General features: G+C 62.5%; 2 protein-coding genes across 4 annotated transcripts in view; both read right to left on the reverse strand.

Annotated features, from left to right (window-relative positions):
* Positions 1-84: 84 nt before the first annotated feature.
* RASD1 (ras related dexamethasone induced 1) lies at positions 85-1,408 on the reverse strand. Of its 2 annotated transcripts, none has more exons than XM_049638029.1 (2): positions 909-1,408; positions 85-678 (listed from the first exon to the last, which is right to left on the reverse strand). In XM_049638029.1, the coding sequence occupies exons 1-2, from the start codon at positions 1,192-1,194 to the stop codon at positions 125-127; spliced, it is 840 nt and encodes a 279-aa protein (XP_049493986.1). In that variant the 5' UTR covers positions 1,195-1,408; the 3' UTR covers positions 85-124. The 2 variants fall into 2 exon arrangements, with proteins under 2 accessions (XP_049493986.1, XP_049493987.1); XM_049638030.1 differs by having other exon boundaries at positions 522-604; positions 909-1,399.
* A 5,453-nt stretch (positions 1,409-6,861) lies between these two features.
* PEMT (phosphatidylethanolamine N-methyltransferase) overlaps positions 6,862-16,380 on the reverse strand; it is an 84,304-nt gene continuing 74,785 nt past the window's right edge. The window contains exons 4-7 of one of the 2 annotated variants that reach the window (XM_049638010.1): positions 12,282-12,427; positions 9,635-9,746; positions 7,281-7,355; positions 6,862-7,073 (exon numbers count right to left, since the gene is read on the reverse strand). In XM_049638010.1, the coding sequence (XP_049493967.1) occupies positions 7,016-7,073; positions 7,281-7,355; positions 9,635-9,746; positions 12,282-12,427 (391 nt within the window). In that variant the 3' untranslated portion in view covers positions 6,862-7,015. Of the gene's footprint in view, positions 7,074-7,280; positions 7,356-9,411; positions 9,747-12,281; positions 12,428-16,380 lie in introns of those variants that run through there. The other variant, XR_007459364.1, reaches the window with a different exon arrangement.

A 16,380-nucleotide genomic window follows, 5' to 3' on the forward strand; every position in this document is an offset into this window, starting at 1 on the left:
CGCGCGCACGCGGCCCCGGGGCGCACGAGCTGGCCCGGACGTGACTTTGAAACAAAAAGGTCCTCCTCAAGTTCGGTCACCGACGCGGGGGGGGGGTGTACTGGGGACTGGGGGCGGGGGGCTCCTAGCTGATGACGCAGCGCTCCTTGTCCTTGGCCTGGCTGCCGCCGCTGGCCTTCTCACGGATGTACATGAGGTCGCTGTGCACGCTGGGCCGGCGGGCGAAGGGCGCCACGATGCCGAAGGCGTCGCCCGGGTCCCCGCCGCCGCTGCCGGCTCGCAACAGCTTCTTGTTCCGCAGCGCCTTCTTGTGCAGCACGTCGCAGTACTGCACCGACACCTTGCGGTGCAGGTCCGGGCTCATCTCGCTGGGCAGCTTGGCCATGGCGAAGAGCGCCCGGAACATCTGGTCCAGGCTGCTGTTCTTCTTGGCCGAGATCTCGAAGTAGGCGCAGCGCTGGGGGTCGTCGCCCACCAGCTGCTCGATCTCGCGCTGCTCCACCTCGCGGTAGAAGTCCCGATCACCCTTGTTGCCGCAGATGACCAACGGCACGTCCACGTTCTCCTTGGTTTTGTTCTTGAGACAGGACTTGGTGTCGAGGATCTGCTGCTTGAGCCTCTGCACCTCCTCGAAAGAGTCGCGGTTGTCCAGGCTGAACACCAAGATGAACACGTCTCCTGCGGGGAACACGGAGGGCGGAAAAGGAGCCGGTGAGGGCGGCGGCCGAGGGGACAGCCGAAGTTGGGCCGACAGGGGGGCCGCCCCGGCGCGGGACGCCCGGACGTCTCCACGTGGCGCGCGGCGTCGGGACCGGCCCTCGCCGGGCGCCCTCGGACCAGGGGTCGCCGCCCTCCCGGTGGCGCAGCTCCCTCCCCGCCACCGCCGCCCGAACCGGCCCCGCGCTCACCAGTGAGGATGGAGAGGCGCCGCATGGCGGGGAACGGGTGGTTGCCGGACGTGTCGAGGATGTCGAGCTGGTAGACTTCGCCGCGGATGGAGTAGAACTTGCGGTGGAAGTCCTCGATGGTGGGCGTGTAGGCGTCCTCGAAGCGGCCCGTGAGGAAGCGCGACACGATGGCCGTCTTGCCCACCTTGGACGAGCCGAGGATGACCATGCGGTAGCAGTTCTTGGCCGGGATACTCAGCTCCGAGTCGCTCGGGCACATCTTTTTGATCATCGCGGCCAGTTTCATTGGGCGGAGGGGCCGCGGGGGCGAACGCGGGGCCGAGAGAAGTACGGAGGGTGGCTGGGGGCGCGGCGCGGCGCTGCGCGGCTGGGAGGCTGCGCTCCGCTCGGGCTGGGGTGTCGGCTGGGGCTGGGCTCCGGCTCGAGCTCGGCTCCGGCTGTGGCACAAAGTCGCTCGTTCTGGTTCTCCGCGCCGGGAGGCCGCCCTTATATGCAGCCTGCGTGGCCGCCCCGCCCCTCGCCCTCCCAGCCTCTGTGCGTCACGCCCCGCGAGCCCCCGCCGCCCCTCCCGCGACCTCCGCGGGCCGCCCGCTGCGCGCGGGGAGAAACTGAGTCCCAGGTCCCGCTGGGGCTAAGGGCGCGCGGACCCCTTTCTCCACGCGCGGGGCCCGGCAGCCGCAAGGGCGTCGGGTCTGTAGTCCCGGCTGTGCCTCTGACCCTTCGTGGCTTGGGGCAAGGACCCCACCCGAAACACGCACCCACACAGACCCTCACTCTCTTTGGGCCTCAGTTTACCCAGGAGTAACAACAGCAGTCCAGTCATAGCCGCGGCGTGATCGCAGGCGGTAAGCAGTGCTAGGTCCCCTGCGCAGGCCCTTGCGTACCCACCTTCTCTCCACCGTACGGAGAACCAGCCCCCGCCGAAGCCCCCTTCCCGTCTGCAAGCGCGCGCCTGTTCCCCGGAGGCAGCGTTGGCGCCGAGGTCGGCGCTGCGCGCTCTGGCCGCCAGAGGGCAGCAGAGGCCCCGCGGGCGCAGCAGGCAGGCCGCAGGCGCCGCTCTCCGGGCTGGAGCGGGGAACGGGGAACGAGCGGCAGGGTGGGGGTCCGCGGAGACGCGGGGCGCGGGGTTCCAGGCCGGGATCCAACATGAGCCGTTCACCGCCCCGCGCTCTACTGCGGGCCTCAGCGTCTCCTTTCGCCCAGCCGGGGATGCTCTGAAGCCGGGCAGTGATTTTCTGGCGGGGGCTGTCCGCATCCGCATCCTTTTCCTGGGCGGACCTACAGGACCAGAGACTTGCCCTTCGTTGGTCAGGCCTCGGCCAACGTCCCCTCCTCCCTCCCCCGTAGCATTTTGTGTCTTGAGAGTCTCTTGGGCGAACATTCCCATTTTAGAGCTGGGGAGCTGGGCCTGCCAGACACGGAGTGAGTGAGCTAGCGAGCGAGTGAGTGCATGAGAAGGCCCTTGGCACAGAGCAGCCTCTCGCCTTCTCTGCGTCCCGGGTTCCTCTTCTGGAAGATGGCGGTTCTGGTTCCCATTGTGGATGAGAAAGTCCATGCGGTTTAGGGGGCAGGAACTTGGTAGTAATAACAACAGTAAATGACCCATGAGATTGCAGGGCTGGGAGGAGCGGGGCGCAGGGGCAAACCCAGCAGGCGGCAGATTGATCAGTAACCAGGAGTGGGTTCACCTTATCCGGCCTCTCTGTGACGAGAGTTCCAACTGAACCTCACACCCTCCGCAGGGCGATGCCAGAAGAGGGTTTCTTTGTGCCATGCACTTTTACATGGTTGCTTCTGGCAGCCTTAAGGAGCAGGAGCTATTACTGTCTGTATTTTACAGACGGAGAAACTGAGACTGCGGGGCTGGGGCTTGAACCCAGGGAACTGGCGGTCCTGGCTCTTAACCACCGACGGCGCCCCTCCTGTGGCTCTGTCCCCCACCGTGGGACATCCGTGGCCCATTTCTCAGAGTACACCCCCCATAGCCCCACCCCCTCCACACTTGTCCTCAGGCCTCGTGTCTCCTGTTGATGAGGGGGTTCGAAAGCACGTATCACAAGAGGAGCGCCCGAGGGCTCACCCCTTGGGTGTCCTTTATGCAGGAGTTATGTGACAGGCCGGCTGGACTGGGTCCCCCCACCCCTCTTGACCCTGCCCTCCCCATCTGAGGTGAGGAAGAACTGAGCCGGTGCCCTGCACGCAGGGCCGCTGCGGACAGTGGGGCAGGGCTTTTCCCCACAGAAAGGGACCAGACAAGGATGCCAGCAGGGGTGGTCACGGGAGGGGCTCACGTCACCCCCAGATGAGGGGCCCTCCCTCTGCCTCCCGCAAAGGCGCCGTATGGGCAGCTGGGCTCTGAAATCCAATGGCTTCTGGCTCCTTCCTGACGGCCCGTGCCAGGGGGCCAGAGTCGAGGTGGCCTCTACTCCTGGGAAGGCCACCGTGATGAGCAGAGGCTCAAGGGCGGCAAGGTCAAGGATTTGAACCCAGCCCTCTCTAAGAAGATCCAGTGGGTGGAACCCAGCCTGGATAGAGCCTCCCTCCCCCATCCCAGGGCAGATGTCAAGGTTGGTGCTGACATCGTGCCCCCAGCCCCCTCCAGCTGGTAAGCGCCAGTGGCAGGTACTGGGCCCAGCCTGGGCTTTCAGCCACAATCCCCGGTACTTTCTGGGCACGTCACCCCACCTCACAGATGCCAGGTTATGACTTGTCCTAAGTGCGCCGAGTTAAGCCCTGAGCACATCGGTCATTCATTCCCCGAATGGATGTCCCCCAAAGCCTATGCACCTGCCCACCACTGTGCGTGGCCCGTGGGGCCTCACTCCCTCAGGGAGCAAGCAGGGGTGAGGCTTGCTAGTTTGGGCTGCCTCTTTTCTGGCTTTTTTTTTGCAAAGGCCTACCTCTTTGTTACAAAAGTAACACATGCTGATGTTTTTGAAGCATTGGAACTTCAGAAAGGAGCTGAGAGAAAGGAACTGGAAGCTGGACCCCCCCCCCCCCCCCCTTAATGCCCACACCTCACAGGAATGAGGCCAACTCTGAGGCAGGCACCCACCCCTGCACACAGGGATGACGCCCCTGCCCACCACCAAGCTCTTCGTTAATTGTATTACGCTTTTCTGTTCTTCGGGGTGGCCTTGGTGACTTTACGGCAAGGCCCTGCCACAGGCTGACTGAACCCGAGTGGTCCTGGGGTGGGGACATATTTTCAATAGGTGAGCCCTGTGGTCAGGCAAGACACACATCACCATCAGCCTGTCTGGTCCGCCTGTGGACATTCTGGGCATCGCGCTGGGGGAAGGGGGGACATGTGCACACCTCCCCTGCTCCCCCCACCCCAGCTTCCCAGCTTCCCACCGCCCACGCCCCGCCAGCCCAAGCCTTGTTTTTATGTTGCCCAGGTTAACAATGGTTACAAATGATTTCCTTTTCTGTGTGTTTGGTCATAAAGCAACAAACAGCATCTGTGAGGCTGAGCCTGCTTGTAAATATCATTTACTGGCAGGGCAGCAATTTTCCTGCTCAAAGTGAAATGGGAACTTTTAAAAATATTTGACCAAACGGTGAGGGCACGTTGGACAGTGGACAGCTGGCCCCCAAGGCAAGAAATCTGCAACACGGCAGGGCCTGATGGCAAAGAGCAGTGTAGGCGTCCTTGAAAATCTATTCGAGGAGAGCGCCGGGCAGGCCCCCGTCGGGGGTGGAGGTGAGTGGCTGTTTCCCGAAAGAACGCTGTCGTGCCAGCCGGAGCCCATCCCCGCCAGCCCCTTGCACAAAGGTGTCCTATGTCACCCTGGTCCACAGCCGCCACCTGAACGGGAGAATGGCAAAAAAGAGCTCGTGTTCCCCTCGGACAGGCTGCCTTCATCAAGCCCAGATCACAGCTGTCTGGCAGCCTGAGCTCTACTCCCTTTACAGCAGACCCTTTCAGGGGAGCCAGCTCAGCACATGGCTCTGGCCCCACCCTGGGCCCCTCCTCCCACAGCCGTGTGGACCCATGGGTCAGGACACCTGGGGCTTCTCTGTTCTACCCTGACATTGGGGTGGGGGTGGGGGCAGCATATCCTTAAAGGCTATGTGTGCAGAGGGACCTGTGGAGGAGTAAGCTCCCTGCTCTTAGGGGTATGCCAGCAGAAGCAGGGATTGAAGCATCGGGTAAGATCAGACTAGATGCCTCCTGTGGGCCCTCAAGGCCTGAGATAGACTCTGGATTCCAGAAACCAAAGAAAAGGGCTCAAGGAGCTCCCTGGGTGACAGGGGAGGCCCAGCCTGTACTGCTTGGGCGGTAGGTGCATTCACGAGGCAGGCATGGCTACGGTGGCCCCTTTACAGAGTGGGGGGCTGGGGCTTTAAGAGCCCGTGGGCAGGTGGAGTCTGGGCTCACGGCAGTTTCCCAGCACGAATGAGGGAAAGGCGGATCCTGTGTCCTTGGAGGGCTGGCGGCCTGCAGGTAAGCCTGGGGCCAGGAGGAGGGGCCGGCCAGCCCTGTCCACTAGACTCCACAGCCAGGCTTGACCAACAGGCCCCACGTGATCACATGGCCTGCTCCTCTGGTGATTTGAGGCTCACGAGGGATTAGGAGAGAAATGTCAGCATTAACCAGAGATGCTGAGTTCACCCCGGGGGTGGGGGGGTGAAAGGAGACTTGGGTGCTGGGCCCAGGACCTCCGGTTCCATCTGGGAACCCCGACCCCATGGCATCGGGATCCCCCACCTCTCCTCGACGCCTCCCACCTCAGTGGGAGAGAGGGAGTGTGAGCTTGGGGTGGGACAGACCTGCGCCTCCGGGACAGGTCACCAAGCCTATGCTGCCAGACGGGGGTGACCCCAGCCCGTGTGGTAGTCTCGAGATACAGCCGGTGAGGGGCGGGGCCCCAGAGCAGGTGCATGCCGAATGTCCGAGGTCCAGCCGGCCCGGCCCTTCCCCTCCCCCTGCAGGCTCAAGCATTGCTAGCAGCTCTGGGGGAGCACGTTAGCCTCACCGGTCCCTTCCCACAGCCCGTTCCACGTCAGCCTTCAGGGGCATGATATTTCCATCCAGTGCCAGGCCCCTCATAGGCCAAAGGGGGTTGCACTGTCACCACATTTGGGCTTTTCTGTTAGCCCTCAGATCACCGCACAAGGATGATGTCCCCAAGGCCAGCTCATCTGGGCTGGACCTGGTGGCTTGGGGTTCAGAGAGCATGAGGGTCACAGCCCAGCTTTCTGCAAATGCCCCAGGGGGCTGCCAACTGGGCCCGCTCATTGGCCCGACCCCACGGGGCCCAGCACCTCCTGGCTGATGCTCCTCACTAGCTGGGTCCTTAAACAGCCTGCTGCTTGTTCTGACCACAGGGCCTTTGCATTCACCCTTCTCGTGGCCTGGAATCCTCCCATTTGCTCCCCCTGCTCATTTGGGTCTCAGCTCAAATGTCCCCTCCTCAGAGGGCCCCCCACCCCGATCTCCTTGGCTGACGACAGGCTCCCACCCCCACCATGTACCATCATGTCACCATTTACATTTTCAGCATAATGTGTTTCAGTCTCTGACGGCAGCTCACAGAGGCTGGGAGCTCCTTGGCGTGTGGGGCTGCTGGGTCGTATGAGGACACCTCCACCTGGAGGCTGGGCTGGCTCCCCAAAGGAAAGGGACGGAAGACGGGGTGCTGGGGCAGGGGGTGAGACGGGAGGCACAGGAAGCTCAAACATCTGGGCAAGTCCTTGCCCTGCCGAGTGCGGATGGTGACGCTGGCCTCAGGGTTGAGAGGCTTCAGGCAGAAGGAGGGCCACACCAGCCTGGCCTGGAGCCCTCAGGGGAATGCTCCCTTCCCAGGAGTCCCAAACTCCTTCCCCATCCCCACCTGGCCGGACAGAGAGCCCAAGGGGATGCTGGCGTCAGGGTGCCTTTATTGTTGAGTTAGGATGTTCTGGGGGCAGCGAGGCTGGGGGCTCAGTGGCCAAACGGCAGCATGTCCAGGGCCCCCGAGGCAGAGGTTTCCAAGGCACTGAGCGGCCCTCATCAGGCGCGAACACGGAGCCGCGGCCAGGCGCTCTGCTCCCCACCGCAGGGCTTGGCACTCGGGGCAGGCCGGGGCGGCAGACCCTCAGTGAAGTGGCCACAGGCCCGGTCAGCTCCTCTTGCGGGACGAGGAGGCTTTCTGCTGGTAGATCTGAGCGGTGAAGGGCCTGTGGGGAGGGGGAGGGGCTCCATCAGCAGGTCTCGGGGGTGATGCCACCGCCCCAGGCCGTGCCCCCCACGGCAGCGTGGACAGGAGGCCCGGGCTGCCGCGTCACCGCCTGCCCGGCCCCCCAGGCCCCACTGGGTCCGCTCTGAGCTTCCTGTCGGCCGCTCGGCCGGTCACACTCCTCGTGTGTGACGGCGGGCCTACTCACTCCTCGTACTGGATGGCGACCATGTAGATGAGGGCCACAACCACAGTCAGCAGCAGGCCGGTGGGGCTGGCGTGCCTGTGGAGAACACACTATCAGCTCCCGCGCCCGGCCTTCTCTCTCTGACCCGATGACCGCCGGCTGACCGCCTGTCCGGTAGGGCTCGGTCCTCCAAGGGGGGCCCACGCTCCCTTTTTTCGTGTCCCCGGCCCCCGGCTCAGGACGCAGCAGGGATGAAAAGAACGTCCAGCCTCTCAGACTTGCCCGGGTGGCCAAGCATGTCCTTTTCTGCAGAGGACGATGTTCCGGCAGGGCGGGGGGGCGGGGGGGACAAATGCTTTGCCTGCCCTCCAGTGACAGTGTTCTCAGGGTGTTTTCTAGAAACGGGTCCAGGGCCCCCCAACCCCCAGCTGCACGTGGAGGGTCTAGGGGACCCTTCACAGGCTCCCTGCTGGTGACTGCCACACAGAGGAGCCCGGGTGCATCTGCTGTCCAGCTGGTCCCGCTTTTTCCAGTTACCTCTGACCCCAGAGGCTCCACAGGGGCCGGGCTACAGCATCCAGATGGCCGGGAGGAGAGAGGGAAACTAGTTCATGGGGCCACACAGAGCCCGGGAGCCAGCAGGGAACACGGCCCCAGGTGGGCTCTGTGACCCCCGCTCTACCTCCTTCACAGAAGTCCCAGGCTGGGGGCCCCGGGACTTGTGTGCACCGTGCAGAGACCCTCTGCCCTGCCCACTCTCCTCCGCCCAGGGCCTCACCCTGTCTCTTTGTCTGGGTGCTCCAGCAGAGCCTGGAGTGAGCAGAGCCTCCCCACCCATACGTCAGGCACCCGAGGAGCTGGGGAGGAGGCCCGGGAGGATGGGGCCAGGGGGCAGGGGCCTGCACCCCCCGGGACAGCCCCCACACTGGGCCCTGGAGCGTGAGCCAAGCGGGTACCCCTTCTCCATTACACCCGCATGAAACTTCCCCACTTTCCACGTGCTCTCACACTCTTGACCTTGACACCCTAACAGCCCTGTGTAGAAAGGATCCTCTCCTTCTGCAGACGGGGAGGCTGAGGTCCAGACTGACCCACATGCCTGGCCCCGAGCCTGAGGTGATGGCAGGGCTGGCCCTAGGGAACCGGCTGTGCACCTTGGGGAGTGGGGTGTCCCACTCGGGCTAGGAGGTTGGGAAGGTGGGGGCCCGGAGACAGCAGGAGGCCCCGGTGCCCAGTGCCCCCAGGAATCCTGCTGCCCCGGGGCCCACCAGGGCTCCCCCAGCCGTGGGGGCCCCTGGTGGGAGACAGATGGGCTGCAGGAGGCCTGGAGCAGCCCTGCCGGGTCAGCGTCTGGCAGCCCCAGGCAATGGCGCATCTCTAAGGAGCTCTCAGACGAAAGGAACGGAAAAGGGAGGGAATGTTGGGTGCGACGGCCCGGCAGGAATCAAGAGGCTGCAGGGTGGGGCCTAGGGAGATGTTCTGTGGCCTGAGGGAATCTAGGGGCATGGAACCTTCCCACTGCCTGAGTCAGGTGAGAGGGGCTGGGCTGGGGCAGGGGGACAGGTCCCTGCCAGACCCACAGGTCCCCCTCTAGCGCCTTGCGCTCAGAGCCCAGGGCTCCGATCTGGGCTGCACCTGAAGGCAGGGGTCGCGAGGAAACATCCCGCTCCCGACACGCCACCATCTGAGACTCGTCCCTTGGTGTCCTGGAACCTTTCTGGTCTCTGGGAGCACCTGCAACATTCTAGGCACGTGGTTTCGAGCGCCCAATAAAAGCAGAACGCTTTCTGCTGAAAAACTGCCCACGGAAGAAGCCCTAACGCAGAAAATGGACAAACAGGAAGTGCTCCGGGGGGGGCGTGGTTTGAGGCCCAGAGCGCACAGCGCCCCCTATGCCTCGCCACCTGGGGCCTCTGGACAGCGTGAAGGTGAAGCATGAGCCCTGGCGGTCACTCAGGACCTGCCGGCCCTAATGTTCCAGGACAGGGTTGGCAGTCTGTGGTGTGTGGGCCAGGAATGATTTGTACATTTTTAAATGGTTAAAAAAGAGAGAGAATAGACTATCTCACGACACATGACAATTCTATGAAATTCAAATTACAGTGTCCAAGAATGAAGCGGTGTTGGTCCCCGACCACAGCCATTCATTTACCTACTGGCTCGCGGCTGCTTTTGAGCATCCGAGCTCTGCCTATGGCCTGGGAGCCCCGCCTCTCCGGCCCTCCAAGAGAAAGTTCGCTAACCCGTGTTCTAGGATGTTGTTTGTTTCCATGGAGAAGAAAGTCCCAAGGAACACCTCGGCTCCACAGATGACAGAAGGCTGGCCCGTCTTCCTCAGGAGGCAGGGAGGGCGGGCAGGAAGGCCCGATACTCACATAATGGCCCAGCCCAGGTAATTGGCCGTGCTGCCCCAGTACATGGGGTTGTCCAGGATGTTGAATGGGAATGTGGTCACTCTTGCCTCCATGAGGATCCCGAAGTAATCGCCTGTGGACAAGTTGGGGCAGGACCGGAGGGTCACAGCCTGACTGCGCAGTTACTGAGGGAGGCCCCCAGAGTGGGCACCACAGGTCTGCCCTCCAGGAGGCTCCAGCCCAGCCAAGGAGCAGGTTGTACAGCGTACTGGGTCAAGGGACACCCCAAGCAGTGGGTCCACTCGGGTCACCAGCATGCAGACACCTCACAGGGCACAGGGTCCTGATAGGGCTAAGGCACTGAGCCTTCCCACACCCCCATCTGCTCCTTTCCCCCGTGCCTTTGCACATGCTGTTCCCTCTGCTTGGGATGCCTTTCCCTGCTCTCTGTCTAGTGAGCATCTTTCCTCCTTCGGCACTTCTCCCTCAGCTGATGTCACCTCCTGCAAGAGGCCCTTCCCTGCCTGCTACCCAGTGTTTCTGCCCCCAGATCCTCCCTTCTCACCCAGTAGGGGCCTGGGTGAGCTCCTCCCACCCCAGGGATCCAGGGGGCCTGCTCTGCCTCTCCACCCCAGCTGCCCACCACGGCCTGCAGCCAGCCCAGAGCAGCCGGTCGCAGTGGAGAGTGCGACCATCAGACGGCCGACCCCGGACAGGCCTATCCTCCACCCCTCCGAGACACGGTGACGAGGCCTCACGTTGAGGCCGCTCCAAGAGGCACAGGGACACGGTCTCTGGCACTGGCCGGTAGGCAGCCCACACCGCCACGGGCACGGTGCTGTTCATCCGAGGCAGAAGCAGGGCAGCGGCAGGCAGAGGAGTCCGCTGTCTGGGGACAAAGGGTGCGGGGGCACAGGAGCTGCCCGGGGGCTGCGGAAGGCTTTCTTCCCAGGAGGCAGGAAATGGGGCTGCGGGCCTGGAGGCGGATGGCACAGAAACCCGCTTTGGGGCTGACTCACAGGAGGGAAGTGGCCGCTGTGCCCTACATCCAGAGCCCAGCGGCACTTCCCGGCCGTCTCTTCCGGGTGGCGGTGTGCCGCCGGTGACTGCTATTGTCAGGCTCCTTCCCACTGCCCGCCCACCCTGCCTGGCTCCTCTGGGCGATTCGCCTCACACGCCTTGACCAGGTCCTGCCCCGCACGCCATCCGGGGCTCCACCGGCTCCTTCCCAGCTCTGTGCCCACACCTGTGCCAGGCCCGCATGCCACGGGGCTATTCACTCCTGGTCTTCCAGGACCTGGGCTGGACAGGACGGCGGCCCTCCTCCCTCTGTGGCCCTTGGCCCCGGCTCTGTGACGCCTACACCGTGATCCCCACCTCCTCCCTGTCCCCACCTCACTATCCAGCCAGTCCAACCTCCTCATTGCTGGGATGAGATCTTTCCAAGCCCTCCTATGGCCTCCACGTGCCCAGGAGTGAAGCCTCAGGCTCCTGCATGGCCTTAGGGGACACATGTGATGTGGCCCCCACCCGACCTCCAGCCCTCGCCTGACTGCCTCTCCCCCCACCCCCGCCGCCACCACCCCCGCCCCCCACACACACACCCCGGCCAACCTGCCTGCCACTCTGTCCCGGAACTTACTATTTGCTCCCAGGCCTCCTTCCCACTGGCCCAGTGCCCCACCCCCACCTGGCAGACCCAGGAGCTCCCACCTTCTCCTCCCAGGTTCCCACCTGCGTGCCCCTCCCCTAGCACCGGGCACCCTAAAGCTCTGGCCTGAGCACGAGGCGCTAAACCACCTGCGGGCCCCACTGCCACAGGTGCCCAACAGGCCCAGGCCGGGCCTCGGCATAGGCCTCCTGCACACGCCGCTCCCGGAGGTCTCGTCCGCCTGTGAACACAAGCTCCTTCAGAGCTGCAGGCTCCCCGCTGCAGCCCGCAGTACCCCGGGGCCCCAGGCGACTGTGGATAGAGAGACCCAGGCAAACCAGGAGGGTGCCGGGGACAGCCCTGGGCACTGGAGGAAACTGAGGCCAGGTCTATGAAGTGGGCTGGGGGCTGAGATTGGCGAGGACCCGGGACCCCCCGGATCAGCCCATCAGAGGGGTGGGCACCTCCCACATGCCGGCTGCCTGCTGGGCCCCCTCTGTGGGCCGCCGCCTCCCTTCCGTTCCCGGCCCCAAGACTGCCCTTGCTTTTCCAGCCTCCCCGGCTGCTCTCTTCCTTGGGCTTCCAAGTTGCTAGAAGCTGCTGAGGTCATGAGGACCTCTAGCTAGGCCAGCACTGGGCTCCCGGCCCAAAAGCACCTGAGCCGTAGGCAGTGGGAAATGCAGAGCAGGAACGGCACCCCCTTATGCCACACCCGATCCAGACCTGCACCAGCCCTGGCTTGGGGCCCAAATGCAGCCAGCGGAAATCCCACCTGGCCTGGCGGCCGACCAGCTGGATGAGATAGGAGAGCCCAGCTTCCCAAGCTGACCAGGCAGAGGCCTGGTGGAGGGAAGGCGCCCTGAGCCCCAGAGTTAGTGGCAGAGCAAGAAGGTGGCAAGGTCCTCCCGTGCACCCCACGAAGATGTCACAGAGGGCAGGGAGGTCGGCCACCCAGCCCCTGCTCCCCACTGAGCCCAGGGTACGTCTGCTCGTGCCCCCCAGTCCTCGGGGTCTTACCTAGGAAGGTCCCGGTGAAGCCCAGTGCAAAGAAGCTGGAAAGCACAAATGTGCTGCCTATTCCCAGGAGCGCAAGGCCCACGCGGTAGGCCGTGGGGTTATCCAGGCTTTCCATCTTGGGCTGGCTCAGCATGGCCTGCGTGAAGCTGGGGGGAGAGTCAGGAGATCACTGCCGGGGAGAGGGGCTCCCCTAGCCTTCCCCCCCTCTGTCTCCCAGGTGACCCCCAGAATAGCCAGTCCAGGGGTCTCAGAGCCTGCTGGGGCCAGGCCGGTGACCCAAATGAGTGAGGTAGGCTGCAGGTGGCTTGTGGTGCTCCTGGAGAGCACCGTCCTGCCCCTGCAGCCCCCATCCCCCTCCTGCCACCAGAGAAGTGACCAGAATGAGGAGCCTGGGCCCTCCTAAATTTATTTTTTTAAGAAGCCAGAAATCATGACTTGTATGTCAAATACTCTAATTATTAGCAATAGGCAACAATAACTGCTTTAGACTCCCGTGTGACAGCGGGCTCGATTCAGCCCAGAGACCACCAGTTTGCAAACTCTGATTCCTGTCCAGTTAGAACCAGTACTTCAGAGGCAAATGTGGCTCAAATCAGGAAAGATGCATGCCCCTGGCTGTGCCCACGTGCCCTTGCACTTGGCAGAGCGTGCGTGTGGTGGTGGCATCGCACGCCCCTAGAGTGGACACAGCGCCCAGAAGCCTGGGGCACACTTCTGCCCCCTTTGCGGCCTCCACAGTCCCTGGGCAGGGCTGGCTGCATCCCAGGTGGCACCTCAGAGGCCCCTTAATGTCTTCCTTTCACCTCTGAAATGCCCCCACCAAGCTCCTTTTGGGGCCAAGCCATTGGAGGCCTTGTTAAATGGCAAGTGATGAAAACAGGGGGGAAGGGACTGGGCTCGTGGGTTTGGAAGTTCAGGTTCTCCAACTGGCTACTGAAGGTGGGAAGGTATGGTGCAGGCAGGGCAAAGTGACTGGGCTCATGGTAATGCATAGAAGCAAGGTTCAGGGTCTGCCTCACTAGTGGGGAGCTGGCACTGGGGGGGGGGCATACTCAAAGGAAAGGATGTGCGTGGGAGCAGGTGCATGCGTGTACCACTAACATATACTTCCCACTCCCCCATGATCATAACACTCAGAACAGACATGGGGCTCTCCTGCCTCCTGCAGGACAACTGCTTGTACTCACTCTTTACTAGGTACCTCTTAGCTGGGCAGCTCACTATCTACCTACCCACCCACACATCCATCCACCTGTCTAGCCTCTATCCATCCACCCTTCCATCCATCCACCTACCCATCCATTAGTCTATCCTCCATCCATCCATCCACCCATCCTTCCATCATCCACCCATCACCCATCCATCAGTCTATCCTCTGTCCATCCATCATTCCATCCATCCGTCCGTCCATCCATCCATCCATCCATTCATCCAACTATCCTCTATCTATCCATCCATCTGTCCATCCACCGACCCATCCATTAGTCTATCCTCCATCCATTCATCCTTCCACCCATCCTTCCACCCATCAATCTATCTGTCTATCCCTCCATCAACCCATCCATCCACTCACCCATCCATCTACCCATGCATCCATCCATCAGTCTATCCTGTATCTATCCATCCGTCACAAGGTACCTCTGTTTGCAAGTCTCTTTCAAGCAGAATAAATTCACCATCCTCACTCATTCATTCCACTGGGAAACTCAAATTATCATAAAACCATCCTGATTTGAGCTAAAAACCACCCCCTTCGAACTCTCTTCCCCAACTACTTTCAGCTCTTAGAGAACAGAGGCTGCTTCTGCTTCGCTCAAGTATCTCCCAGGCACCTGGCACGCACCAGACAGGACGGGTTATGGTTCACATCAAGTGGAGGAAAAGCAGCACCCACTACCCACTCCCTCCCTTCCCGCTGCACACAGAGGCCAGCATGGTGACCTGTCAATCAGCGGCACACGTATGTCAAAGCACACCTATACACCGGTCACGCTGCCCACGCCCCCGGCTCTCCACCCACCACCGCCCTCCCTCAGCCTTCCGGCCGCCCAGGCTCAGGGTCACCCCGAAGGTCCAGGCTAAGCCGCTGGGATCGGCTCAGGGTCATGCACACCCTGTGGTTGTCCGTGGTCACCACACCCATGCCCCACCCCTCTCTGCCCTCACCTGACTTTCTGGGAAACCAGCAGCCCTCACCTTCTGGGCAGCCCCGTGACGCAGGCACACCTTCAGCCCTGCAGACCCAGCAGCTGAGGCCATGGAACAGGCAGCTTCCCGCCCAGCCTCCGCACCCTCCCCACCTCTCCTGTGTGTAGGAGGGCGCGGGCTCTGGTAAGGCTGACCGCCCCACCCCGAGTGGGGCTCACCTGCACACCCAGCAGAGACGGAGTATGTACGTAGGTGGGTGGGTGGGTGGGGGTGATGCTCAGGCCTCTGTGCTCTTGTGGGCTCGAGTGAACCCCCCCACCTGGCCCCTGGCAGGTTTAGCACCTGTTCCTCCCTGCCTGGGGTGCCCCCTGGCCCCCAAACCGAGGGAAATGAGGCAGAGCGGGCACCCCCTGGCCAGCCCAGCATACCCATCTGCCTCGAGTGCTCTGGGGGGGGGGGGGGCACCTTATGGCAGCCCAATAAAAGAGCCCCTGGCAAAGAGCGGCACCGATTTTCAGACTTGGGTGCCCCGAACCTTGGCTCTTGCCTCTGTAGACGGTGATGGTAACCCCTCATCACCCTGTGTCGAGCTGCAACCGATGGCTGTGCACACTCTGGTGAGCGTGAGACATGCCGGGCTCTGCTATGGGGCTTGCGGACAGTGGGAAGGACAGAGGTGTGAACGCAGGGTGACACCGTGTGATAAAGCACCAGGCGCCACGGGATGGGCGGGCACACCTGACGGGTCTAGGAGAGGCCTCGGCAAGGCTCAAGCTGGGATCCGATGAAGAAACTCATCAGGAGAAGGGCAGAGAGAGAATTCCAGAAAGAGGAACAGCCCAGGCAGAGGCTGGGGGCAGAGCCCAGCACAGGAGTTCGGTGTGAAAGCAGCCTGCGTAAGAGACGCGCCCTGGGGTCGTCTGGAATGTGCTCTGGTGAGTGCGAAGTCACTGGCGGGGAGGAGCAGAGCAGGGGACATCGTCAGCTACTGCAGCAGGAGGGCAAGTACTGGGGGCCCAGGGGGCCGAGGGAGCCCAGCCACCGCCCAGAGGGGACCGATACGGGGTTCCAGAGAATCCGGCCTCGGTTTCAGGCTCCGCGCCGGGCTGGCTCTGGTTCCTCCACCAGAATTCACTCACATCCTCCAAGAAGCCCGTGAGTCGCCTGGCTCTGAGCGCATGCCGCAAAGGCAGCGATGAAAATGGAAACTTCTCGCTGATGTGCTGGCCTGGAGCAGCTTCCCAGGGGGATGGCCCTGCAGGAGAAGCCATCTGCTTGGAAGCAGATGGAGAGTCCTAACAAAGGGAAGATCTAGGGCCAGTGATGGGCAGAAGGCCCTGAAGCGGCTGGGCAGCTGCCCAAGACTGGACCCGGGCCTCTGTCCACGTGTGGCTCCTTTTCCATGCCTTCTCCAGTGGGAAGAGAGGAAGAGAAGGGGCCAGCGGAAAGCACCTTCCAGGCTCCTTCAGCACCCACTCCCCGCAAAGCTCTGCAGGCCATTCTCTCTGGGGTCAGCAGAGAAAGCGGGCAAGGCCCTTCCCGAGGGTTCTGTGCAGATGCCCTGTGCACTGCCTGGCCCACGGGCTCTCTGGGACCACAGGCGTCAGGTTTCCTGGAAGGGCAGGGCCCGGCCCCAGTCAGGTGATCCGTCGTGTTCTAGATCCTCCATTAAGCCGGGAAGGCACAGTCCATTCCCTATGGAAAATTAATGGAGGGATGAGTGGCTCTATGAGCCACGCTTCATAATAGAATGAAATAACAGGAGGCAATTTCCTTTGGAAATATTCTGCACCGGGGGTGGGAGTGGAGAGACTCATTCATTTGTCTCGGGTTCTATTTTTAAAACCTGGATTGAACTTTCGGTCACCCGTGTGACTTGAGGATGTCTGTGCTCTGCTCCCCTGAAATCCCGGAACCCAGAGTGGAGGCGGACAGAGGGTGTCGCAGCCCG

The sequence above is a fragment of the Panthera uncia genome, chromosome E1, assembly GCF_023721935.1.
Source record: "Panthera uncia isolate 11264 chromosome E1, Puncia_PCG_1.0, whole genome shotgun sequence".
Lineage (NCBI taxonomy): Eukaryota > Metazoa > Chordata > Mammalia > Carnivora > Felidae > Panthera > Panthera uncia.

Bases quoted from the DNA above. Each gene is read 5' to 3' on its own strand.
- RASD1 (XM_049638029.1), bottom strand. From the start codon at position 1,194: ATGAAACTGGCCGCGATGATCAAAAAGATGTGCCCGAGCGACTCGGAG. The intron at 679-908 runs GTGAGCGCGGGG...TGTTCCCCGCAG, and splicing joins GCGCCTCTCCATCCTCACTG to GAGACGTGTTCATCTTGGTG.